Source organism: Centrocercus urophasianus, unplaced genomic scaffold (assembly GCF_019232065.1).
Source record: "Centrocercus urophasianus isolate 14NV4802_14NV808 unplaced genomic scaffold, USGS_Curo_1.0 seq_29, whole genome shotgun sequence".
NCBI lineage: Eukaryota > Metazoa > Chordata > Aves > Galliformes > Phasianidae > Centrocercus > Centrocercus urophasianus.
In genome coordinates, this window is record NW_024884855.1 from 10375352 (window position 1) to 10401183 (window position 25832).

The window sequence follows — 25832 nt, forward strand, 5'->3', positions numbered from 1 at the left end:
CCTTCCAAACATTTGTGTCTCTGTAGTCTTTTCCTTTGAGGGGGAAAAAAAAAAGTAATTTATATTATCTTCATAGTAAAGTTTTGGTTCCTAAGTATCGAAATCCCTCAAAATATATAAAATATTCAGCGTAGGAACCATCTGAAGGGCATGACCAAATGGCGGAAGGATTGAAACACTGTGGGAAAGGGTAATAACATGGAAGAAAATACCACATGTTGTGTTGGTGCATCTCATCTGCCAGGAGCTGGGAAGCACGGCCTGCTCTCCCTGTCACTGTGTGCCTGGATGGTCTTACAACCATCTTCTCTAGTTTTCAGAGGAAAAAAAATCTATAGTCTGATTCCAGCATCAGGGCTATGTTACACCCATGAATCCCCACACTGCCAACGCTGGGTCATTTACATTGAGGTCAGGAGTGAGATCACAGGTAGGGATGTGGAATCCCAAAGCTTCTTCCCACATCCGACACAAGAGGAGCCCCTCTGATAGGACGGGATGGCCTCAAACCGTGCCAGGGGAGGCACGGGTTGGATAGCAGACGAGTATTCTCAGACCGAGCGGTGCTGCACTGGCACCGCTGCTCGTAGAGCGGCGCGGTCACCTCAGCAGCGGCGCGGCGTTGTGGCGATGAGGCGCTCGGCTGCGGCTCTCTCAGCAGTCCTCCAACCCGAAGGACTCCGGCACCGCGCTGCCACGCGCCCCGCGGCCGCCGCCCCCCTCCCGGCCCGGCCCCGCCCGCGCTGACAGGCGGGCGCTGCGGAGGAAGGGGAGGGCGCCCGCCGGGCCGCGGCCTCACATGACTGCGGCCGCGATGGACGGAGACCCGTCCGCGGGCAGCGCGGGTGTCGGCACAGGTACGGGGCGGCTGCGGTCGGCACCGCGGGGCCCTTCCTAAGCGCCGCCGGCTCGGGGAGGGCGACGGGGTCTTACGGGGTGGGCGGTCAGGGCTGCTGCCTCCGCCGAAACCTGAGGTAAAACGCGGCCGCCTTCCCCTTCTCTGCCCGGGGCGGCGGCCGCTCGGCCGGACCCGGCGCCGGTTGGGTTCTCTGGGAGGCGCCCGCCGTTGGCTCGGCGAGGGGCGGCTCCGCTCCGCGGGTGGGAAACTCGCGGTGGGCGCAGCGGAGCCGCGTCCCGCTCGGCTCGGGGCGGAGGAGCGCCCGTCGGGGCTGCGGGAGGCGGCCGGAGCGCCGTGTTAATTGAGCCCTTCTGCTGGGAGGCGGGCGGGGAGCGGAGCAGCGCGGGGCGCCGCCTCGCTTAGAGCCACGCGGCCGGGCGCTGCCACGGTGACTTTATTTCGCCCGGAGCCGCTCGCTGCGTGCTGCGTCCGAGGCTTTGGCGCCTCTCTACGCTGCGCCCATCGCGGGGCCGATCCCGGACACGGGGGGCCGGGAGGCGCGGTGTCACCGCACGGCGCTGCTCCGGGGCGCTGCTTTGAGAGCGTTTTGCTCCCGTCCTCTGGAAGGAGGGGTTACAAGTGAGCGCTGTGTGCGCAGGGGAGAGCGGTGCGCTTGGAATCGAAGCGGGGACCGCACTGAGGATTGTGCTGATGGGCCTCTGGTGCTCTTGGTGCCCGTCACGGATTCGTAAATCAATACGCTATTTTGGAATATTTCCGTCCAGGGCTGATGTAAGATATTGGGACATTGAGCAGCAGCCTTGGTGGAAAAAATGTCCTAGTGTGTCAAAGAGAGAGCTCCCCCAGGTATGGCTGTGCAGTTCTGCGTCAGCTCCCGGAGCTCGGCAGGGTGAGGTGGAGGTCCTGAACTGCTCCGCTCAGCCCTAGAAAATGTGGCTTTCTTTAGGAAAAGGTTACGTTGTGAACACGGAGTGAGTGTCTGATGACTGCAGTGGAAGAGGAATATGCTGTGAAAGGAGGTATCTGTTTAGTTTGTAGCGTTCTGGTTTGGGATCGGAGATCTCGGGAGGCCAGCAGCCATGCTGAACTTCTTCAGGGAGCAGCAGTTTGTCAGTGGGAGTTCTGGCAGGACCAGGGCACGCAAATTCTTTGATTTGCAAGATTAGAAGTATCTTAAAGCAATAAAAATGGAAAGGAAAAAAAAAAATCAATGGTTGGTATATGAAGTCGTTTCTGTTGACTTGCTTGTATTGATCTTCTAAAATTTTTTTTGGCTCTTGCTCCCCTTTGAATCTGTTTTGCAGTGACCGCAGAGAGCTCATGCGGCTGTGCTGGCTGGGATGGGGGGCTGCCCCTTCCCTTCTGATGGTAGATCTTCAGCTGTGTGTGCTGCTTCACCAAGGCTTGGTGGGGAAGGCTGCTCCCACTGCAGATAGCAGAGTTTGAGTGGAACTGCTCTGTTTTCCCTCAGAACCACCAAGCTTTAGTGAGTTGGCATGAGCGATGGAGGGCAATGTGGCAGTTAGAAAGGGAGTCGGTACAAAAGGATGGGAGCATTTCAATACAATGGATGAACTTGCTAAAAATATGTTAAAAAAGAAGAGTAAAAAGACCATCCAGAGACTGGTATGGCTGGAGTGGCAGTGCTTAAATACTTGGATCGACTTTTGCAAAGCAGAAGATAACTTCTTCTGACAGGGTCTCCTTGGACAGGGGTGTTTGCGGAAATTTGGCAGTTTTATGGTTAAAATAAACTCTCCCTGTAGAAGACTTGTGTGTGAATTTGTATGGGACATAGCAATGGCTCATGGCTTCTTGCAAGCAAACTCCTGCAGAATGGTTGCATCTGTTCTTGTTAGTTAGGTCTCAATTTTCACACTTCCACACGTCTTTGTTAGAGCTGGGTGTGAAGATGGAGAAAAGTTCATTCCTCCACTGGGAGCTGAAGGCTGTCCTAGCCGGGTTGGCTTTTATCTCTGTAGTCTTTGTGAAAATTCCTCCATGGATTTTCCCCCTTAATCCTGTTACTTCTTCAACATTTGCAGCTCCATCCCGCTCTGTGTCTGCTGCAGCTCCACTCTGCGGCTGACTGGGAGATGAAATGCTTTCCTTGTGTTCCCAGACTGGGAAATTACTTAATTAATTCACTTGATCTAACAGCATGGTTACAAGAGCAGGGCACGAAGCTCCAAGTTGGTTCTCTGGTCTGGCACACAGATTTACTCTGTGATATTGGAAGGAGATAACTTGCTGCTTTTTCTCACTTTTTTTCCCCTCCTGCTGTAGTGTGATTGTGATAAGCAGTTAGAGACCTATGGCTGTAGGGGAATGCAGAAATGCTGGCACTTAACAGTTATTAAATGAAGCTTAGAGAACCTCACTTGACTATCTTTGAGCTGTTACACTGCTGCTTTTCTTGCACCAAATACCGAGCAGCAATTTGAATTTTAGTTGGAGAATCAAACAAAAACCAACCACCAAACAGCAGAGCCTGCCCCCAAGCCCTCAAAACAGAGGAAAAAACCAGCGCAGAGCAGCCAGCACAGAGCATGTGCTTGATATCCAGAGTGAGGAAGCTGGAGAATTTAAGGAGGAAAGTAAAATGTTGGAGCCTGTGTTCCCGTGCCTCATTTCTGATAGCATACTTACAATCTTGTCTTGTTTTGGCAGCAGGCAGCATGGATTTACAACCAAATTGTTGGTCTGCAGCTGCACCATCTGTTAATCAGTGAAACTTTCCTTATACCTGCAGATCTGTGGATCATTGTTATTGGACAAATTAGGCTGATTCTTTCAGCTTTTTCCTTTCCCAGTAAGAATGATGTGGTTTGAAGTTCCTTTGAAATACAGAAACAACTGAGTTGCGTACTGTTGTCTCCGTCTTAAAAATATCTGAAGCCTTAAGAAGAAAGGTGGTTTTTTTGGGGTTGTTTTGGTTTTTTTTTCCCCTAGAACTTCTGTTTTTTCTTTTTTAGTTTTCAGGGGATTTCAGATTGTGTAAGCATAATGAAAAATAAAAAGGAAGGGAGTTAATGCTGTAGTGGCACAGTGTGCTCTTGGAGGGGCTGGGATGGACACTGGAAGAGAATTCTCAAACCAGGGAGGAATGTGTTGAGCACAGCTGGGGGAAAGGCATTTCCACAACTCCTGAGGCTTCTCATGAGAAGGCAGAAGGGAAGTGCTGATGCCTGATTGCTGGTAAGTGTGCCTTGCCCGGGAGCTCGCGGTGGAGACTGCATTTTTTGCCAGGTGGAAATGTGAGGTGTCAGCACACAGAAATACACACTGCTGGGGCTCTGTTTCCGAGAGTTGCTGCCTTCTGCCCCCGAGGCCGTGGCTGTGATAACAGCAAGGAAGCAGTTACTTTTCCTGAAGGCATTCCTCTCTTTAACATTCCTTTCTCCTTACAGTCAGACCGCTACACATGCAACCAGTGATTCCATGGCACCTTCTACTTAAGCTGTCTCATACGTTCAGTGGATTAGCACCCGAGTGTGTTAAAGAGCAGCGTGTGGCAGTCAGCTGCAATCCAGAGGGAAGCCCTCCAGCTTTGGCTGTCTGCAGTCCAGCAGGGAGGAGAGATGGGCACAGCTATGCATGGTGTGTTGTGGGGTGGCTTGGAGGCTGCTGGTATGGGATGGAGTGGTGAGTTCTGCCTGCTGACTGGAGCCTGAAATGCATGGCGTGGAAGGGCACAGCTTTCCATTTTGTTCCCTGTGCATTTTCAGCCCAAGAGCTACCAGACCTACAGGGCAGCAGTTACTGCAGCTCTTCTCTTTCAGAAGCAAACAAAAACTGGGCTGTGCTTTAAACGCTTCTTTAAGCTTCCACTCCTTGTCTCTTTGCTATCTGCCTGTTTGTATATGTATGCATATATGCATTCCTCCTAACTTTGATATCAAATTGTTTTCAGTTACCCCAGGATGCTTCCCTGTGTCTTATCAACAACAGATTGAAAAGCTCTGCTGTGGCTGAGAGATAGCTTGCACAAAGAGCTCATTTCATTTTATCTGCTTCCCTGTGTTCCGGGGTACCATTCCCTACCTCATTCCTGTATTCATTTACAGCTCTACGTATATAAACTTTGCTAGATGATGATCTGAGATGAAAGGGAACGTTTCAAAATTAGCTGTTCTCCAGCAGAGCGCGTGATGGGAAGCATTAAGTGTTTTGTTACCATGCGTGTAAATCCTTTTATTGCTTGAACGCAGGAGCTCATACCAATGAGTTCCCACTATTATCCACCATGCCTGGCCTGTATTATCCACCGTTTCTGGCTGGGGCTCTCCAGGCTGTTTGTGAATTGACTCTTCAGTAAGCAGGGTGAAGGATGGGCTGCTGAATGCTTGCAGTGTGTTGTTCTGCAGGGTTAATGTTAATGCTGGAGTGGTGCTTTCTGGAACAAGTTAACAGCTCCAAAGTAACTGTCGTGTTCTCAGACCAGTGTTTGAGGACGCACGTTCGTGTTGGCTAGCTGTCCTGTTAATATGAAAGACATATTATTAATTAAAAGTGTAATGACTGTACAGTTATCTGATTTGTATGATTTAGACAAGGTGGGATGTAGAGAAGCTACAGAGCATTTTGGGAAGAGCCGGATGCGCTGATAAAGAGAAGGTATTTCCTGTAGATGAGTCTTAGAGCACAAATTTAGGGAATAACTTGGCAAAGTATTTCAAGTGAAGGAACGTCATGTCTTGATCTCAGTGTGGGGTTCACTGTGGTAAACATGGGAGTCCTTCTCAGCATCAGGTGGTGCACAGTTTGAGTCCTGCAGCAGATCCAAGGACTTGAAGGATAGCCGTGAAGCCTTCGGTATTTCCTCTGTGAATCCTTTCTTGTGGTCCAGATCTGTTCCCACCAGGGCTGCAGTAGCTCATCGGCTGGTGCTGAGCCCCTGATCAGGGAGCAGTGAGTGCCATGGAATCGCAGCTGGCCAGCAGGGCAATGAAAGGCAGGCAGAGAGGCTCAATGGGCAGCAGGAGGATGCAGATCTGTGCTGCTCTCAGAAGAGGTGGGTTGCGTTTGGACCAGCTCCTCTCCTCCTCACATTTCCTCTGAAATGTGAGCCAGTGGTTGAGCAACACAGGACCGTGGAAATCTGTTTAAGCATGTGTGCCTGCATGGCAGAAATAACCGAACCTCCTGCGTCACGTTGCGTTTCAGTCGTGCGAGTGAGCAATTCCACCACGAATTACCAGGGCGAACAGCTGGAGAGCCGCTGCTCCAGGAGCGAGGCTGCCTTGTGCTTTTCATAGTGCTCTCTGTGTGTTTTTGATGCTTCCTCTTGGTAGCACGGCTGCTGATACCCTGCAGCACAGTCAGATATTAGGTGGGAGGGTTTTATTACACTAGGAAATAATATGCTTTACTCTCTGCCTCTTGAGTCCTTTTTCTTCCCCTTCCTTTCCTTCTCAGTTCAGCATCTGTTTGAAATGTAGTATAGCTATATTAACTCTTCACCCAGCACAGTCCCATATCAGCTTGAATTAGCTTGTATTTTTACAACAGACTTCTGGCAATTAACTGGAACTTTTAGAAGCTCTTTGGAGGTGGGGTTAACAGGTGATTATTCAATTAAAGCGCAGGTGTTAAGACTTGCTTCTCTGAGTCATGTTAGCAGGAATCTGAAGCCTGACAAGACGTGTGGGGTAAGGTCAGCTGTCCTGGGTTTGGGTTGGACTCTTTGAGCCTTTCTACAGAACAAAGACTGAAGCTGCATATCTGAGGAGTTGGAGGTTGCCTGCTTTCTCCATTTTCCAGAGCCAGAACAGGTGGGAAACCCTTAGGAGAAGATCAAGGCTTTCAAGTTGAGGTTATGAATCTGTGTCGTCTTGAAGGAACCTCTAAGGCAGATACCAACCTTTTCAACTATGTATCAAAGCTTGCAGGGAGGATTCTTGCTTCTGTAATTACTGTCGTCTTGAGTTGCCAACATTTTAGATGTGTTTAAGAAGGGCTGCAACTTCCACACACTTGCAGAGAGGGAATGGTTAATACTCCACAGCTTTAAGCAGTTTTTCATTAGGGGATTCATCTTGCTTTATAAAAAAAGCTTGCTCACCATATCTCTTAGACAGACGTCTTTGGAGAGGAAGCAGCTCATCTGTTCCAGACAGGAGAGCAGAACCCAGGTGTGGGTTGGATAGGTTCCAGGATTATATCCATATTTTCTGTCTATGTGTAAAATGGGTAGAAAAAAAAAATTGCTTTGCAGAAGAATGTGAGCTTGCTTTACAGTCATGTAACATACAGTTATGAAGTCAAATTCAGAGAGTGGACTTCAGTTTGGTCATTCAGAAAGAAGAGAGCACTCGGAATCTTCCTCCTTCTCCCTTTGGTGCGCCCTCTTCATGGCCATACTGTCACAGCCACTTTGTTTCCCTTTTGCATCTTGCTGTGAGTTAGTTAGGATCTCTCAGACCGAAGCTGCCCAGCTATGACTGAATTCAGTGTGTGGGGAAAACAAATCAAAACAACCCAAACTCAACAAAATAAATACCAAACAGGATGGGTTTATCTACAAGCAATAGAGTTCGTGCATTTGTAAGATTTTGCCTGAGCTTGCTGAGATAGAGGAACTCTAGGGTTGATAAACATTGCTAGGATCTGTTTCCTGCTGCTGTTGAACTTAAACATACTGACATAGTAAATTACTGCAAGTCGTGCACGCTCCAGCACACTGTCATACAATTTAATATAGCAATGTCAAACAAAGTGTCTCTTTCCTTTGTAATGGCATGTGCAATGAATGTAATAACTTTCTGCAGAGCAGTCAAATAACACATTTTCTTTACTTCCACGATTTGTTCTAGGCAGGATCCAAAAGTGCTGAGCCAGGGCTTCATTCATTTTGGCAGATCCTGCTGTGGTGGGAGCTGGACAGACAGGAAACACAGGCCTCCGAGCTGAATCACGGCATGAATTTGGCCCGTGATTCTTCTGCTCAGTAGAGATGGCTTCCTGACTCGATATAATTGGAGGTGCTTCTGGGTGTAGTGCAGAGGGAGGCACCGAGGTCTCCAACGTGTGGGAAGTAGCAGAGCCTCCTGGGGGAGGAGTGGCTCGAGTGCTCTTGTGGTGGCGTTGCACCACTGTGGGAACTCTGAGAGAGGGAACGGAATGCTTGAAGTCTCCCTTTGCTGTACCATCTCGAGATCTGTTGGACAGCTTGTTTTATCCCCTTTTGCCTTTCAGATTTTGCAAAGCCTCCAGTAAATGAAACGCGGGAACCGGAACAATTCCTGATGCAGGCACCCCCAGGAAATCCACTGCTGCTTCCCCACACCTTGCAAGAGCTATTGAGCAAGGATAGCGTGCAGGTGGAGCTCATACCTGAGAAGAAAGGCCTTTTTCTGAAACATGTGGAATACGAAGTTTCCAGCAAGGTAACGTGAGCAAGCATTGGTTTCAGTGAGGCTGTGTCCTCTGAGGAATCTCTGTGCACTTGCTTTTGGCAAAGTTCTGTCTGAGTTGCTCTGTGGGATGATGCTGCTTTGAGTAGGCTGGGTGGATGGGGTGGGTTTCAATGCGCTGGCTTATACTTTCTTGACAAGTGCTTCTGCAGTGTGGCACGGCTTCTTAGCTGAGGTCTGATGCACCGTCAGCTGGTTTTGCAAAGTCACTGGGTAATATTCAGGTTACTGGCTAACCAGACACACCTGCAACGTGAGCTCTGTACAAAACCAGATGTATAACACTGAAAACCAACGATTCCATTATCCTGTGTTTCAGGCTGTTCAGAACTTGTGAAGAAATGATATTGGCAGTGCCAAACTGAAATCCTTAATGAACAGAAAAGTTACAGAAACAAAAAATCCTTCCGCAGAGTTGGGGCCATTCATTTCCAGTTTAGTTGTTCTAATCCTGACCTGTAGCCTCTGACTGTGGGGTTGGCAAACACTCAAGTTGATGTATCTCTTCCTTTATATGGATTGGATGATGATAGAGCTCTCCAGTAGACTGGGTAGCTTTTTTCAACGGAGTAATCTATTCAAAGTAGACTGTGAGCAATTTGCGTGTCCTAGGCCACAAAAAAAACAACAGTTACTGAACAGCAATTGAACTGCTGTACATATTTGGCATCACTTATTTGTGGTGACGTTTATGGCTTTAGATTAATGTCTGGAAGATCATCAAAGATTGTTGTATGGGAGAAATGGCAACAGAGTGAATGTTTGTGGCCTCTTGAGGACGCAGTGTTTTTAGCCCATGACTGCAAGATACTGGTCTGAAGGACTCTGCTGGTTCTCTCTTGGTTTTGAATTTAGGAATCCATTACCAACTCGTCTCAGTTGCTCTCATCCCTCTCAGTTCTAGCTGTAGATGCTTCTGCAGGAAGTAGAATAACTTGCCCTTGATCTTCATCAAGGAACTGCAATGCAAATCAGCATCAGATTTCAAATCAGACCGAGGGAGGCCCTAGGGGCTGTTCCTGTTGTGCTCCAGTTATCTGCCTCCTTACTTCTGAAAATGCATAGTGCCATTGAAGTGGTGGGTGATTGCAGCAAAAGTGGTGAGAAAACATAGAGTTGTAGTAGTCTTCCTTACAAGCTGTTCCAGTGCAGTATTTTCTACCACCTTCCTACCACGAGCCCCTAGAAATGAGTTCAATCTGGGTGTGATTTTCCTTTCCCTTCTACAGCTTATGTTAGGAAGTTGTGGAAGTGCTGCTGATTGTCCAGCCTGGATTGATGGATTGATTTCAAGTTGTTATTTCTCTCTTCCTCCATTGCAGAGATTCAAATGCTCGGTCTATAGGCGCTACAATGATTTTGTGGTGTTCCATGAGATGCTGCTGCAGAAGTTCCCGTATCGAATGGTGCCAGCACTTCCACCAAAGAGGATGCTGGGAGGTAACCTGGGTCTTTGTTTTGTTGTGTGAGTGTGATCGAGGTGATATCACTGGAAATCATTGAAAGAGCTCAGCTCAGGACTGGCAGCCCGGTGATGCTAAGTGAACAGCTTCAGCAGGAAGTGTTCCTCACACAGAAGCCTTATGGCAACATTAACCACACTTTGAGCTTACCTACACAAAGGTGTCCTTCTTGCAGATTAACCAAGTGCCTTGAAGTGACCATTTCCCTCTTGATTTTTTTTTTTTTTTCCTGTTATAAGGAGCTTGTCAATCTGCTTAAGGTTAGAAAGGAAAAAAAAAAGGCTGGAATCGATGCCGTTTCACTCAAGTGTGCTGTAGCTCTTAGAAACCAATGAAGTAACCCAAAACAAAAGGCGTATCAGAGCTCCTCTAACATTTTTGTAGGCACCATTTTTAAACTTCTGTTAAAATGTTGCACAACTGTATAAGATCCTATCTTGTTTTTCGCTCTATCTGCGGAAGGATGTGCTTTTCACTGCCTTGTCTCCTGCCCGTGCTGCTAAGTTTAAAATGTTTCAGTAAATAATTGATCTTAGTTGAGGAGTCCATGTATTGCTACAGTAAAAAGGAGCTGATAAATGGGTTTGTAGTGAGCCAGAACCAAGCAAAATAACATTATTGGGAACTTCCAATGGTCGTTCTTTACAATGGAGTGCAAGCTGAAATGATCTTTCTTTTGGGGTTGTGAAAACTAATCTTTGAAGTTGGCCTGATTTAGTGCTCTCTGCTGGGACTTCCAGGATTTCTGGTTCATGCAACACCTATAAACAAAGTGACCTTTCTGATCTATCTTAGCAGAGACAAGATGCTTGAAAGATGTTTCCAATACATAAAACCTGTCTGTTTGTATTTCCTAGCATTTCTGATGTGTTGATATTTCTCTGTGTTCACTGGAGCATTTCTTCTCATACATGTGAGATGTCTTAAGAGAAATGGGAGCAAATGCTAGTAGAACAGTGCTGATGTAGTCCAAAACTTTAAGGCAGAAAGTGATGTTACTTTCTTCTCCTTCAGATTTATTTTAGTTGATTTTTTTTTTTCACCTTTCCTGCAAAGGAAAAACACATCCGTCCTTGGATGTGTTTAAGGCCAGGTTGGACGGGGTCCTGGGCAACCTGATCTGAATGTGTATGTTTGGTGGCCCTGCTAGGCAGGGGGGTTGGAACTACATGATCCTTGAGGTCCCTTCCAACCCGGGTGATTCTGTGATTCTGTGCTGGGATCTCTGATGTGCAGCCTTACTGCATTGCCACCAGATTGAAACCCTTCCTGTTTTGGGAAGGAAGATGAGCTGAACTCCTTCCAGTTGGACAAGGAAGGCCTTTGGGTGGATGTACCGCAGGTTGAAATGTAGATTTTCAGGGCACTTTCATTACTGTGGGAAAAAGATAAGTGCAGATATTGGCAAAGCAGCTGAATAAACCCAACCTTTTCTTTGTAAGTAGAGGTTTCTGGTCTTAGACTCAGTTGTTTAACCTGCTTGCTTGACCTGTCCTGTGGAAATAAACACGTGAATATATATGCAGGATATTTCGGTAAGGTATGAAGTATCACTTGAGGGAATAGTTGAACCATTCTTTGGTTTTCTTCAAGTGCTTTGGCAAGGTTATTACCTTGGAATATTACTGAGGAAATTACTGGACAGAGTGTTTTAGTTTTATTTTTTTCTTTCTGAGCAACTGTAATTTTGTGCTCTGTTAATTGAAGTTTGGTGTTCCTTCCTGCAGCTGATCGGGAATTCATAGAATCAAGGAGGAGAGCTCTGAAGCGCTTCATAAACCTGGTGGCTCGACATCCCCCCTTCTCAGAAGATGTGCTCTTGAAGCTCTTTCTGTCATTCAGTGGCTCAGTGAGTATTTGTTGGTGATAAAACTGAGTTTGCACACCTTCCTGTCACTGCTCTCCTGGGCAGAGTTCAGAGTTGTTTTTGACCTACATGTTGTTGCTCTCTAACATTTTCCCTCAGCCAGAGAGGCTGTGGGTGCTCCGTCCCTGGAGCTGTTCAAGACCAGGCTGGATGGGGCCCTGGGCAGCCTGATCAAGTGCCAGGTCTGGGTGCTGGTGCCCCTGCTGGTGATGAGGGAGTTGAAACTTGATGATCCTTCAGGTCACTTCCAACATAAAGCATTCTGTAGTTCTGTAATAATTATATGATATTTCTGTAGCTGGGAAGTGGAATGCAAGTTCATTTGATGCCAGGAATGCAGTATTTTGAAAATGGTAACTGTTACTAGGAAAATACTGATGGCAATTCCCCTCGAACTGAACTTAGTCTGAATAAAGCTCAATCTGATAAATTGTGACTTACTATTATAATGTGAGAGTCCTGTGTAGGCTGACTTTCCTTAGAATCAAATGAGCATGAAAGAACTGTGTCTCCTTTAGGATGTACAGAATAAACTAAGAGAGTTGGTGCAGGGAGTGGGAGATGAATTTCTGACCTGCAGATTGGCCACCCAGGCCAAGGTATGTATACACATTGCTTACCTCGTTCAATGCTGATTCAAATGTCTCTCTTCTCCAGGTGGATCAGTTCTGGTGTTTGTTTGGTGGTAGAGTCCTTAGCAAGGAGAGAGCTGTTTCCAGATTTGGAAGGACTTTCAGACTCCTGATTTCTTAGGAAACAGAAATAAATATTTGAGCCTGATAGTTCTACCTAAATGCTGGTTCATGAACATGAGACAACAAATCCTGCTCAGAACCCAATTTTTAGTGAATACTTGCATAACAGGATTTAAGAGCTAATATCTAGACCGATGTCCTCTTGTGTTCAGGTCATCCTTCTGTATTTCTCACTGTGGGAGAGTAATTTGGATTGCTTTAGAGAAGTCAGGTGGAAGTTCTGCATTGATCTCTTTATCCCAGTGATCAGTGCTGTGGTGAACTTTAAGTATACATTTACTGTTCATTGAGCAATTTTGAAGTGGTTGTTCAGGTTCAGGTACTGCTAGCAGAAGGTTTTGCAATGGAAGCTTAATTGAGGCTCTACTGGTGATGCACAGGTCAGAAAGAACTTATTTGAACTCTGAGTACGTGCTCACCTTAGCAGTGCTGGCAGCTATTAGTAGCTTCTGATCAGAATCGTTGAACTGGAAACCTCCCAATTCCTGCTCTGTGTAGTAGAGTTGTGCATTTTGGTATCTGTGTTTGAACCCCTTTCTGCCTCTGAGATTTGGGGGTGTTTGTGTGACATCTGACATGTATATCTAAATTATACTCCTAATTTTTAAAATTATATATCCTAATTATAACCCTGATCTCTCCAGGGTTGTCGCAGCACAGAGGGAGAGAGTGCCAGAGGTGTTTGTCTCTCTCCTGTCTGGTGCGCCTGCGGTTGTGATATGTGAACGCCTCTCATGTATCCACTAGTAACCTCCCTTGTGCCTCTTCAGGACTTCCTCCCAGCTGACATACAGGCCCAGTTTGCTGCCAGCAGGGAGCTCATCCGGAATATTTATAACAGCTTCTACAAGCTCCGGGACCGTGCAGAGAGGATAGCATCTCGAGCCATTGATAACGCCTCAGATCTCCTCATATTTGGGAAGGAACTAAGGTAGGCTGGGTGGAAGAAGATTTGCTCATGTGAACTCTTCTCCTGTTGCTTTGGAACTGAAGGCTGTTGTGAGATTTACTTGCAAAAGGTCTAGTGAGAGTGTGTGTTTGAATGCATGCTGCATGCCCTACTCAAGTTCTCCTAACTGAAAAAGAAGAAAACCTGTGCTGCGTTCCATAGACCAACAGAGATAAATAGCAATACTTTAATACTCAGGTACTGATATATTGTCTCTCCTTCCAGAATATACTTGGCAACGTGTCTGTGACTGTGCACTAGTACCTCTGTGCTGTGAGCTCTTTGAAATTTCTGCAAACTAGTGCACCTACCAAGTGGAGTTTGTTTCCTAAACTTAATCATTAATTCTGTTCTCCTAGTGCTTTGGGCTCAGACACTACACCTCTTCCTTCCTGGGCTGCTTTGAATAATAACACGTGGGGGACTTTGAAACAGGCCTTGAAGGGTCTGTCTGTTGAATTTGCACTTCTGGCAGATAAGGCTGTGCAGCAGGTGAGCTCATTTTTTTTCTGTGTGTTCCTTTCTGTATAACGAGGAAGGTGCATGGCTGTCTTACGTTTCATCTTGAATCGTGATCTCTACAGGTGTAGACATTTAAAAACTTAAAAGGGAGATTGTAATCCAAGCTTGCATCCTCAGCCACCAGCCTGCTTGTTCAGGTGTGAATGAAAGAGCTGACTGTTTGAATGGGGGAAGAAAGGAAAGGAGGGAAAAGCCTGCTTTCTTTTTTCCTTTCAGGTGGTTATCAGACAAGTGCAGTTGTGTTGCTGTACTGAGCTGTCCAGAAGGCCTGTGTTCTGTGTGATTTACCTGCTGCAGAGAATCCAGAACCTCTGAATCAAATTTTGACGTTCGTGTTACTTAGACAAAACACGAGAATCATTCAGACAGAAGTGCCTTGTGTGAATGTGCAGTGTGGTACTGACAGAGCAGTGCGAGATCGTGACAGTCTGGGAAGCAAAGTAATAGTTTTGTCTTCTCATCTCAGTGTGTTAAAATATTCAGCGTGCTTTTATAGATCAGTCAGACCAGCTCTTTTTCTCCAGTTTGTTCCAGAGAGCTCTACTGACACGGGAAGAAAAGGCACTGTTTACTAAAAGGGGGGAAAAAAAAAAAAGGTTGTCAAATTTAGCTTGGTGTCTCATTTATGCTTTCTGATGCACGAACTGTTATGCAGAATATGCAGGTATTTATAGATTTAACAGATTAATAATCTTATAAGAAGGAAAGTAAAAAATTGGAGGAGTCTACAAAAACAAATTTTGAGGCAGAGAGAGTTGAAAGGCCTGGCACACAGCGCTGGGAAACTGACTGCTCTGGTTGTAATAATCAGTCAGTTGGAATAGCTGTTCTCACTCCAGTTCAGGTTTTTGTTCTGCGTGCTGGAGACTGAGCACTACTGTTACGTCTGAAAGGTTTTTGATGCAGTTGTGTAAGCACTGATATGCCCTAGGGAGTACTGTGGAGGGCCTGCATGGGGTAAGGATTTGAAGAACTCTGATGTTGGTGCTTGCTAGGCTTACGTAAAATGTACTTTTTCCTTGTTTTCTAGGGTAAACAGGAAGAGAATGATGTGGTGGAGAAGCTGAACCTTTTCCTGGATTTACTCCAGTCCTATAAAGTGAGCTTTGCCGTTCTGCCAGTGAAAAAGTTGTTTTGAGCTTGTGCTCTTCAGGGGGTGTGATGCCAATGAGATGGAAAAGTGTCTGGGAGGGCAGTTTGGAGGCACAGAAGGGATGTGGCAGAGGGGTGGGAGTGGCTGTTAGCCTTAGTTAGCTGCATAGCTTACTGATCAGCTTTTCCTGTGATGAGATGTTGCCAAATGGCAAACACATCTGGGAGGAACTCAGAAATCTGACTGCTTGAATTGCGTGGGTCAGCCAACCTTTTTCCAGATTTGACTGCTTTCGAGTCAGACCAGTGAATGAGATGTTCTGTCAGTGGAGACAATTTGTGAGCTCAGCTACAAACAAAAGAATTTTTTTGATATCAATCTCTCAGTCAAAGGCACTTCTTTTAGAAGCACCTAGTGGAACTGTACTTGGCAGCCTCTCCTGACATTCGCATGCTGGGACTGAAATAGAAGGGCACTGGGAAGCTATTGCTACAGTTAATTGCCAGCACTTAATATTGAGAAGGTCATGGAAGATAAGTGGTCTGATAAGATCCAAAACGTTGGCCAAAGTGGTGTTCTAGATTGCTTGGACCTGTGCCACTGAGCTTAAGTGGCACTTCTGTTTCTTGAATTCTTAGCTAACGTTTTTACCCTCCTAAGAAGAAAAAAATATATATATGCAGCATAGAAATAGCATAAAGCATGACTGTCTTTTATGTTCCTGATGTAAATGGCTTGCCTGCTCGCTGTCCCTTTGCACTATGCCTTGCTTCCACTCAGTACCTACTTTTTATTTGCTTCTTTTCCTCTATAAAGGACCTGTGTGAAAGACATGAGAAGGGAGTACTGCACAAGCACCAGCGAGCACTGCATAAGTACAGCATGATGAAGAAGCAGATGATGAGTGCCACTGTGCAGAACAAAGAACCAGAATCAGTGGAGCAACTGGAATCTCGAATTGTGGAGGTAGTGCAGATGCATGGGGAAAGCAGAGAGTGGCACAGCTCAGTCATATCTGCAGAGAGCCATTAGCCTGGAAATGTAGCTGCTACCTGAGTCATTTGAGCTATCTGCTGTGCTACAAGGATAACACGTTTGTTTTCCTCAGTTACTTACCAGGACTTATTACTGGTTCTCTGGCAACGTGACGTTTTCAGGAGATGAGGAAAGCAATATTCTGTGTGATGGAAAGTGCAGTTGCTGTCATGTCGTGTGAGCGCAGGCGCTGCCTTTTTGGGTTCCTGTTGTGTGTTTGAATTGCCAGGTGGTGAGGAATGCTGTTTTCTCCTGCTGCAAATTGATCTCCTTGGCACTCTCTTCCTGGCATTGTGTTTCACTGAATTCCTTCTCTTTCAGCAAGAAAACGCCATCCTAACTATGGAGCTTCGGAATTACTTCTCTTTGTATTGCCTGCACCAGGAGACACAGCTCATCCATATCTATCTGCCTCTCACATCTCACATCTTGGGGGCCTTTGTCAATTCCCAGATCCAGGGTCACAAAGAGGTGAGTTCTTTGACCTATGCCCTTTTTCCCAAAACAGCAATGAAAATTTTGAACTGATTTGTTTTCTCCTGTGGGTCTTCCTCCTCTAATGATCAAATGGGATTTTTCATAACTTGTTAAAAAGTCACCTAAGGTATTTTCAGTGAAGGGTGAGGATCAAGGCTCGCCTGTAAGCCTTTTTGAAGAAAGATTTCTGTTCAGTCATTATAGCACCATCTAAAAGAGATGCTCTGGGTACACTGGACTTCTCCATGTGTTGTGCTGTTGGGTATCTTGAAACTGCTGCTAAAATACAGTGGTGAATTCCTACCTTACCTCGTTCTCCTGCTTGTGTTCTCTCCCTTTCTACTCACAGATGAGTAAAGTTTGGAACGAATTGAAGCCGAAGTTGAGCTGCCTATTTGTGGGATCGAGCAATATGCCAACTCCACCACTGTCACCTCCAGATGGAAACTTCTTTTCCAATTAATACTCCGAGCACCTACCGTGAGCAAGAAGTGCAATCAAGGGAGGGGTCAGACCTCTACCTCCAGATGTTAGAATGAATCCTCCAAACAGCTTTTTTTTTTTTTCCTTTTTAAATACTGCTGCTTTGAGCTGCTCTCTGGTTTAGACAGACTGGATGTGGGGCAGAACATACAGATAAAAAGACATTTAATTTTGGAATGCTCTAGGGCAGAGCTGATTTTTCGTTATCTTGCAGACAGTCTCTGTGGGGTCAGGATGTGGCATGGTGCAGTAGGTGCTGCAGTGTTATTGCTGATGCCTCTGCACTGTGTACTAACTGTCCTCCGAGAAGGCTTATCTGCACACATGCTGAGAAGCTTCTGAAGTGCTGAGATGGACAGGATATCTGAAGCACTTGCTCATAGAGGAGATATGGATTTCCTTTAAAGTTTGGGAAGGGCCTGTGTTACGGGCATATGGAGAAAAGGAAAGCTGAAAGCCATCCCGTGGGTAGTTGGCTGCATTTGAATTCTTATTGCTAAACCTTAAAGCAAAATATATGAACAAAGTGTCTGGGTTCACTAACCTGGATGGGTGCAGGGCCCTGCTGCTGTAGCACAGCTGTTTTCCCATGGAGGCTCAGCACTGTGTGTGTCAGTATTGATTCAGTTTGTGGTGGCAGGGCAGCCTGGGGACTTGCTCATCTGATTCGGTCCTGGGCCAAAGATGACTGGGTTGGGGAACCTAGAGGAATTTTCCTGGCATAAATGGGAATATAATTGAATGAGACACTCCTTAATTGTAATCTACTCGTGTTATCCAAGCTGGACAGCTACAGCAGAGCATGTCTAATTTCTCCTGGAGGTTCTGATATCCACCTGCTGAGTGGCTGTTTAGGACTGTGGGAGAGCTGTGATCCCATGGCTGGTGTCTCCTCTGTCCAGTATGAAATGAAGGATCCTGTCACGCTGGTGGGTTGGGACACAGTGCTGATAAAATGGATTAGCAGAAATCAGTATTTATTGGGTATTACTGCAGTTGTCTTTTCCAGCTCTGGATAGCACTGGAGTGTGTGAAGACAAGGCCATGGCAGTGGCAGTTCTTTCTCTCTAGAAATAGCACAGCCCTCAGTAATGGGGTTTTCAGGATGATATCTGATAAAGGGACTAATTATTCTCTGTGTCTCACTTTGTATCTCCAGTGACTTTCCTTCTTGAGGCAAATGGCAGGGGGAGAACTTGCGTGTCACGTTACTTCAGGGGGAATTTTCTCCTCTGGAGAAAGTGATAGTGAAGAAACTATAAATGTATACAGCAAAACTCAACGTGATCAGGACTCTCCTTAACCTGTCTTTGTGGGACCAAGCGAGCTGCCAAAGGGGAGCTTGACACTTGGCTTCTTACTGTTTTCTTCTCTAGGTAGAAAGGAAGCACATTATGAAGGGTGAAAGCTCACTGTTAAACTGGAACTGTTACAGTATTTTCCCTTTGGGGAACTTCCTCAGTAGCAGGAAATAGATTTACATCTTCCCATCACAAATGGCTTTTTTTTTTGTGTCTTTTATTTAGAAAATTAAATGCAACAAGAGATCTTCCTCAGCCAGGTGGAAATTACAAGTTAGATTCAAGAGCAACATAATAAGCTATTTGCCCAGTTTCATATCCCCATTTCCCCCTCTTTCTGTGGGTGAAGTTTAGGGGCGCTGGGCCTTCAGGAGTCTGTAGGGTGCTTGTTTAACAACCTTGTTCAGAATACACTTTCAAGAGCTTTTTATAGCAATTCAGATGTTAACTCTCTTCTGAGTCGTCCCTCCTATGCACTGCCCTGGTCCACTAACTGAAATGGCTGTGACAGGTCTTTCCTGAAGATTTCCAAAGTGATGTAGAAGAGATTGTTTGCAAACCAGAGCAAAACTGGTTGGGGAGGGAAATGTTTCTACAGTAAAATAGCAAATAAGGCATCATCTCAAGAACGTCACAAAAGGGGGGTGTAGGATTGGTTTGTTTGGGTTCTTTTCCCCCCTCCCTTGCTTGACCTTGTCTTGACTGGGAACACAGTAAGTGTGAAAAACCTTTAACCATATTCTTCAGTGCTCTTCGTCCTATTGCCTTTACAAGTTGCTGGCTGGTTATAGACAGTGACTTGTTTTGTCTTAGTACCCATCCTCCTTTACTGAGCTTTGATTGTTGAAGTGGTGAGCAGACAAATTGAGAAAATGCTGTATGTTCCAGTGGAAGATCTGGTCTGACTGGGGTGTGCTCTGTGAGCTTGTACTTGGCAAGTTCTCTGCAGTGAAACATTTCTTTTTCTTCCCCCTCACTGAAAAGTATAATTTCAGATTTTAAAAACAAAAGAGCCCACAAAAAGAATGGAATTTGCTGTTCTTCCAAGCAAGAATTCTCTAGTTCAGATGTACAGACTGCTATACATATGCACAGACCACACAGCCTCTAAAGAAACTGGAATTATGTTACTTGAGAAAACACTTGTTATTACGTTGTCAGCTGTTGCCTCTTTGAGGACAGCGGTTTTGGGGTGGGATTTTCTTGTTTTGCTTTTCTTTTGTTTTTATTTCATTCATCTTATATTTTGAAAACAAAAGGCTGGTATCCTCAAAGCTGATACAGCTGATGGCACTCTGAGTTCGTTTCATACCGAACCATCAAGCTCCTGTCCAGAGTTTCATACAGCCATTCATTTTCAAACCTTCAGTGTGGGAGGCTGACCAGCGTACCAACAGCAGTATCACATTTACTTCAGTAGCTGAGGGATGTCTTTACTGTTTTGGTCCTGCTGAGAGATGTGTCAGACCTGCAGCCAGGTCCTTGCTCCAGAGGAATGCAGCAGGGAATCAACTGAGTTGTCTTCAGTTCTCTATCTACCCCAGTTCCAATGGACAGGGGACAGAACGAGTTGCCTGTGTGCTGTTGTTGCAGCAAACTGTGACTGTCTGCAAAGGTGAGAAGAGGACTTCAGTTGTTGGTTCCATTGCTGTAGCTGGGTAGATTGCAATGAGCACTGAGCAAACGATGAGGCTAACTGAAGAGCATGTGCTGCCTATTGCAGTACTGCTGCTCCTGTAAGATGTTGCACCAAAGAGTTAATGTGCCTTCTCCAGTGGAAGCTTTCTGTGCAGTGCTGGAGCTTACAGAGACTCTCATGTTTAAAATAACAGTGATAGAAAAGGCCTCCAGTCTTTCTGTCTGTGTCTCAAATATCATAGAGGTATCAGGGTGGCAAACAATGGGGACCTGGAAAAATGTCTTACCAGAAGGGCTATGTGTTTTTGTCACTCTTAAGGTCACCCCTGCTCTAAGCTGTGACTGGCGCTATTCAGGCTTTTTGACCAACACTGCATGTTGAAAAGCTTTCCAAATGACTACAGTTACAATACAACCTTGATCTTTGCTTCTTTTCCTCTTTCCCCCTTCTTTGAAAGCTGCTCTTTGTAACGTTTCCAACAGTGCCTTGCTGCATTCCTGTGCTTTTACTCTTCTACTCTGATCACACAGGGGTGCAGTTCCTGGCATTTTTACAGACTAATTCATGGTCTCCACTTTCTGCTGCTCCTAAAAGACAAACTACTAGCTGGGGATGTAAGCAGTCTCCACACCTGCAGCACAAGCAATAGTCACTACTTATGAGCAAAAACTCAGTGCTGGTGAAAGCATCTTCATAAAAGGATTGAACTGATTGCATAATAAATGCAAGTGCAGGCCTGAGCTGTGCTTGTTCTTTTCTTATCCACGTTCCCAGAGCAAGAGAATGTAATTTGTTCGCTCTTGATTTACAGTTTCCACCAGGAAATAAATTGGGATAACACAAGAGGTATCAGCTGCCAGTCACTCCCTTTCCTACCATGCAGTAAGGCTTTACATCCCTATTTTATTAACAACCTCTACATTACTAACAACCTCACCTCTTTGTGCTCACTTTCTCTCCCTTCCTTGCCTCAAGCCATTCTCTGAACTAGAACAGCCAGAAACTCATACAGCTGTGTCAGAAACACAGGTGAGTATCAAAAGCTTTGTAAATAGTCATTGTGCAGCACAAAAAAAAAAAAAAGAAAGAAAAAAATATAACTCCTATCCTTTAAGTCTGAGCTGTGGCTTATGGAGCAGATGAAGCAGGACATTTTTTGTGTGATGTGAGTGATTCAGAATTGCAGGGAGGAGAGGAGAAGAAACAATCTTGTTCAGAGGGTATGAATCTGCCTGCCTGGAATATCCTGTATCTTTGCTTTGCTCAAATAGCCTTATGTATGAAGCACTTTATCCAAATGCAGGAATTAAAGACCTATTACTACAGCTGGTAGACTGGAAATGTTTACAGATTCTATATGACATTCCACGATTCTGTTACGTGTGTTTGTAAAAATGTTTAAAGAAAACAAAAGACCTATAAAGTTCCATATGTGATATTTCCAGCAGAGTGCTATGTGTATTTCACTGTCCACCATGCTGAGTTGGGCTGATCTGAGAGCTGTCAGCTCACAGGCTGCAGGCACGTGGCAGAGCCTGCAAGCATGGGTGCACTGCACTTTGTAGCATGGAGTTGCTGAGAGGTGGGATTTTGTTCAGTGTGTTTCTACCTGTCTGTATATCCAAGCTGACAGCAGGAACTGCACACTGAAGGCAGAGCTCAAACAGGACAGCTCTAGCAGAAGTTGTTTTCTTGACTTGTACAAATTTATGCAAATCTGAGCTGGAGAATCTGGAAGGGAGCTCTACCAGAGCTTTTCCAAGGGCTCTCACAGCACTTACCAAGCCTTGCTTTCTCCTGGGAAATAATGCTGAATATGGAACTGCATAAAAGCTGATACAGAGAAGATGCTCAATAGCTTTTGCTATTAGCCTGAGAGAGACAGCAAACATTTCTATAGAAGGAAGCAGTCTGCAGAGAAGCCCATCAACCATCCAGAAACCTGGCAGCTGTTTACAATGGGACAACACATGCTTTTTCTGGGGAAAAAAAAAACCAAAACACTTTGATTTTCTAAAAATGTTTCTAGCCATGATGGAAAACCCAAATATATTAACAACCTGAGAACTTCCTGTTAGCCCTCCGTTTCTTGAGAGTTGTAATCAAGTAACTACCCAGGCATATCATAGGGACTTCACAGCATGGAAATTCTTACTATGTTTATTTCTGCTCTAAGAAATCCCCTTATTTTCTTTACTTCCCTGTGAGCTGGCAGTCAGCCTCTTCTTGCGGGGGAGCTGAGAAAGGAGCCCCCTGGAAGCACTTGTGGTGTCCCAGCCCAATGTGGGCAGCAGCACGTGGAATGAATGCTTCTGCCTTCCTCTTAAACTTCCTCCACTTCTTTCAGGGTGTGTTCCACAATGGTGTCTTGTCCTTGGAACTTAAAGTAGCCACGAAACAACTTTCTCTGAAGCACCAATGGGAACCAAAAGACATCATCTGGCCACATTTGTTTGAACGGCACCTCATCCAGTTGAAACCACTGAGGCTGCATTTCTGTTGGGGGAAAAAACAATTTTGTTTGAAATTTTCTCATGGTTTTTTGCCGCCTGGAGTTCCACTGTGTCAACAAACAGCTTTGGGTTACAGCCGCGCTGCCTCCCTCCTCTGGAATTTCTGCAGGAACAGTTCTGCATTTACGTATGAGCAGTGCATTTCAAAAGCAAACACACATCAGCTCTGTGAGTTACCCACCGTCGCTTTCCTTTGGCTCTCCATGAAACTGATCCGCTCGGAAAATGTGAACTTCCATCAGTTCAGAGTTGCCTATAAATTCAAAAGTGATCTGACCCATCTTCTGCAAGGTGTCCACAGTCAGCCCGCTCTCTTCCAGGAGCTCCCTATACAAAAAACAGGCGTTTTTATAGGAAAGCAAGCAGTGGGAGAACAAAAAGCAGCCGTTAACTTTACATCCAGAACTCCTCCTGTGCCTGCAACAAAGCAGGGTTCTGGCTCACATCACACTACGTAGCCCACTGGCACCAGACTGGAGCGATGTCAGACTGACTCATGAGTTACCTCAGTGTGCTATAGAGGCCATGGGGAAAGTACTCTGTTAGAGGGGGAGGATTCACCAACAGAGACGACCTGGTAGGGCTTACATTCCATGCAAGAGGATGGTATTTCCTGAGGTTACTTAGAAATGGGCTATCACGAATGTGTTAAGCTGGATGTGGCTTAAGAACTCTGAGAAGAGCTTTGTTTAGACGAGCAGAAGGCTTTGCCAACATCAGGCTAAAGCTTTTAGAACTGTGGTGACACAAATAAGGAACGTGAGAACATCTCATCTATGCTGCTACAAAAATCAGCGACTTCTGAGGCAAAGCGAAGCTCATGTCAGTAACAGTATGCACTGTGTGACCTCCCAGTTAAAAGCCATATCAAAACCACAAAATAATCATGTAAACCTTCAGTTTCTGCTGCTCAGAAGTACTTTCCGTGTCAGAGAGAGGCTGAGAGACAAGTCTTCTAAGAGCAGTCTGTGAGACTTGCCAAGCAGCTCTTTCCAAGGCCTTACCACGCGTGGCCACTTGAAGCCCTTTAAATCACTTTTTCTTTCTATGCCACACGCTCATGTTGGTTTTTTTTTTAACCTGCTGCTAAGAGACCTTGAAACTTGTCCTGGTTAGTCTACTCCCTACAAAGGTAAGGGATACTTTGAACTATCTTCAGATAAAGATAATAACTAACGCAGTTGTACATTTGGCAGAAACCCGACAATTTCAAAACAGAAATGATTTTTAAGGCTCCAGCTTTCTCTGGCATCAGTTTCATGGATCCCATCCTTCAAAACTGTACTGCAATCTGATGCCTTAGCTAACTCTGGTTGATATTCCTGGAAAATGATGCCAAAAACAGAGGCAGTTTTCAACCAAGAAAACTAAAAGCCTCGTTTCACAGGCTGTGGTAAAGGTCCAATAAGCACAACGCTGCTGTGGTTTATTCAATAATTTATCTGTGAGCTGTTGGGCTCTGGATATAGTAAACACAAACACTGCAGTGGATAGAAAATTGAAGAAATTACACTAGCTGACAGCTTTCCTTACAGGATGTGCCACTGAATAGCTGTGAGCGCCCAGGCGCCTGTGTGAACATGATGGATTCAGCGGAGCACAGTGATCATTCAGGGCACTCTGTTCTCATTGCAGCTTAATACCCAGCAGTCCAGTCTGTAAAGATTAACTTCAGGTTACACCACTGCAACGCCAGTTGAGGCAACCACAGCCTAACAGCTCAAATCCTGCCACAAAGCAGAGCGCTGTGGTGAAGTTTTACTTGGGCTGCACGACACCTCCTGGAGGAGAGCTGAACCCACACTTGTCCCAGGGCCAGCAGCCCCGTGCTGGTGCAGCTCCCAGTCAGGAAGGAGGGCAGTGTGCCCAGCTGGCCCTGACTCTGGGGTCTGCTTTCTCCTCAGCTGACCTGAGCAGGAGTCAGGGGTATAATTCTGCAACGAGCTCTGAAGAAATGGCTGCAGAGCAGGCTGTGTCGCGGTCTGCAGCAGCAGGCGTTGTTTCTGCTGTGTCACATTGCACTGAGATGGCTGGAACATCCACCACCAAGCATCTCGTGGGAATTACAGCTCCAGTTTTTAACCCCAAGCTAGCACAGATAAATACATGTGTGGGGAAATCAAATTCTAAATTAATCAAGTCATCTCACTCCATACTCATTGATGACATGAGCAAACGAAGGCCTGATTTAAGTAGTGAGACAGATCTCCTACCCTCAACTCAGAGATGATAAATTGTAGGTAGACACGATGTAAGCACCAGCCGCATTAACCTGGTGCTCCGCTGCACACAGACAGAGGCCTCTTCCCCCCTGATGAGCTCACTCACCGCACAGCGCCGGCGGTTGCACTGACACAGCTGAGGAAACAGTGCAAAAGCTGTTAGGAATCTGTTAAGCAACACTAAACTTCCTGCAGGTGCAAAGGTAAAGTTGGGGATAGATCAAGGAGGCAGCAAAGCATGGCTTTGTATCTGCAAAGCTCGTGTAAACAAGAAGGTAGAACCTGCTGTTTCATTTCAGTGACTAAAATGAAGAAAGTCCTGCAGTGAACCACTGCTGTCCAAACCCTGGAATGGCAGAATTCTGCTCCTGAATTCAGTGCCTGCATGCAGTGAAACAGTTTCTACGGTGCCCTTCATGAGGCACCTTCAAGTGAAATTCCTAGTATTCTTCACTAATCTCTTCTCACAGAGTACTAAAAATGTAAGCGGAATTTAGCACCTTTAAGGCAGCAGCAGCTCACTGCCATAAGCTGCAGCGCCGCTATACGGCCAAACGAGAACGGTGCATCTGTCGCAAGAGCCTCTGCTCTCTTCTCGAGCAATGGGTATCAGCGGCTCAGGACGGCGGCAGGGAGGATGCTCGCTAGCTGCAGTTACTCGTGGACTGGAAGACGCTCGGAGGTTTGCAGCAGCCAGGTGACGGGGAGCCGGGATGGTCCGTAACGGCGGTGCTGAGCCGCCTGCGTGCAGGAAGGAGCGCTGCACGGACGTGCGAAGGCGGCACGGCGCTCACGGGGCCGCTACGGATCCGCAGGAGCTCCCGACTCCCTCCGCCCCTCTCCCAGGCCGGGCCTCACCTGCGCGCAGCATCCTCGATGCTCTCTCCCGGCTGCACTTTTCCTCCAAAGCCGTTCCAGAGCCCGGCCCCGAACCCGCGTTTCTTCATGCCCAGAAGGACGCGGGGCGGCTGCACCACCAGCACGAGGGTGAAGAGCCTGGAGGTGGACATGGCGCCGCGCCGCGCGGGGCGCCTGAGGGCAGCGCTCGGGCCGAGGAGGCGCGAGGCGCAGCGGAGCCCCTCCGCACAGCACGGGGCGCCTCACGCACCGCCACCCCCTCACGGACCCTCCAGCTCGCCGCTCCCCCCGCTCTCCCTTCACCTTCCCGTATCCCCTCGCTCCCGGCCCTGCCCCAAACACCACGGTTTCCCCTTCTCCCCGCGCCCGGCTCTTCCCGCG

General features: G+C 46.4%; 2 protein-coding genes across 2 annotated transcripts; one reads left to right on the forward strand and one right to left on the reverse strand.

Annotated features, from left to right (window-relative positions):
- Window positions 1-794: 794 nt before the first annotated feature.
- Window positions 795-21296, forward strand: SNX8 (sorting nexin 8). The gene is made up of 11 exons (XM_042827872.1): window positions 795-857; window positions 8057-8247; window positions 9597-9714; window positions 11465-11586; window positions 12123-12203; window positions 13130-13290; window positions 13668-13800; window positions 14861-14929; window positions 15740-15889; window positions 16280-16429; window positions 16785-21296. Exons 1-11 carry the CDS (start codon window positions 800-802, stop codon window positions 16896-16898), a joined length of 1347 nt encoding a protein of 448 aa, XP_042683806.1. The 5' UTR covers window positions 795-799; the 3' UTR covers window positions 16899-21296.
- Window positions 18440-25619, reverse strand: NUDT1 (nudix hydrolase 1). The gene is made up of 3 exons (XM_042827873.1): window positions 25452-25619; window positions 22553-22698; window positions 18440-22354 (listed from the first exon to the last, which is right to left on the reverse strand). The coding sequence occupies exons 1-3, from the start codon at window positions 25601-25603 to the stop codon at window positions 22182-22184; spliced, it is 471 nt and encodes a 156-aa protein (XP_042683807.1). The 5' UTR covers window positions 25604-25619; the 3' UTR covers window positions 18440-22181.
- Between the last annotated feature and the right edge of the window lie 213 nt (window positions 25620-25832).

What these genes read in the sequence shown, in the direction of transcription:
- SNX8 (XM_042827872.1), top strand. Translation starts at nt 800, where the DNA reads ATGACTGCGGCCGCGATGGACGGAGACCCGTCCGCGGGCAGCGCGGGT. An exon ending in CAGATAAGGCTGTGCAGCAG is followed by an intron (nt 13,801 to 14,860) that starts GTGAGCTCATTT and finishes CTTGTTTTCTAG; the next exon opens with GGTAAACAGGAAGAGAATGA. An exon ending in AGATCCAGGGTCACAAAGAG is followed by an intron (nt 16,430 to 16,784) that starts GTGAGTTCTTTG and finishes TTCTACTCACAG; the next exon opens with ATGAGTAAAGTTTGGAACGA.
- NUDT1 (XM_042827873.1), bottom strand. Translation starts at nt 25,603, where the DNA reads ATGTCCACCTCCAGGCTCTTCACCCTCGTGCTGGTGGTGCAGCCGCCC. An exon ending in ATCGAGGATGCTGCGCGCAG is followed by an intron (nt 22,699 to 25,451) that starts GTGAGGCCCGGC and finishes TTTTTTGTATAG; the next exon opens with GGAGCTCCTGGAAGAGAGCG. An exon ending in AGAGCCAAAGGAAAGCGACG is followed by an intron (nt 22,355 to 22,552) that starts GTGGGTAACTCA and finishes TTCCCCCAACAG; the next exon opens with AAATGCAGCCTCAGTGGTTT.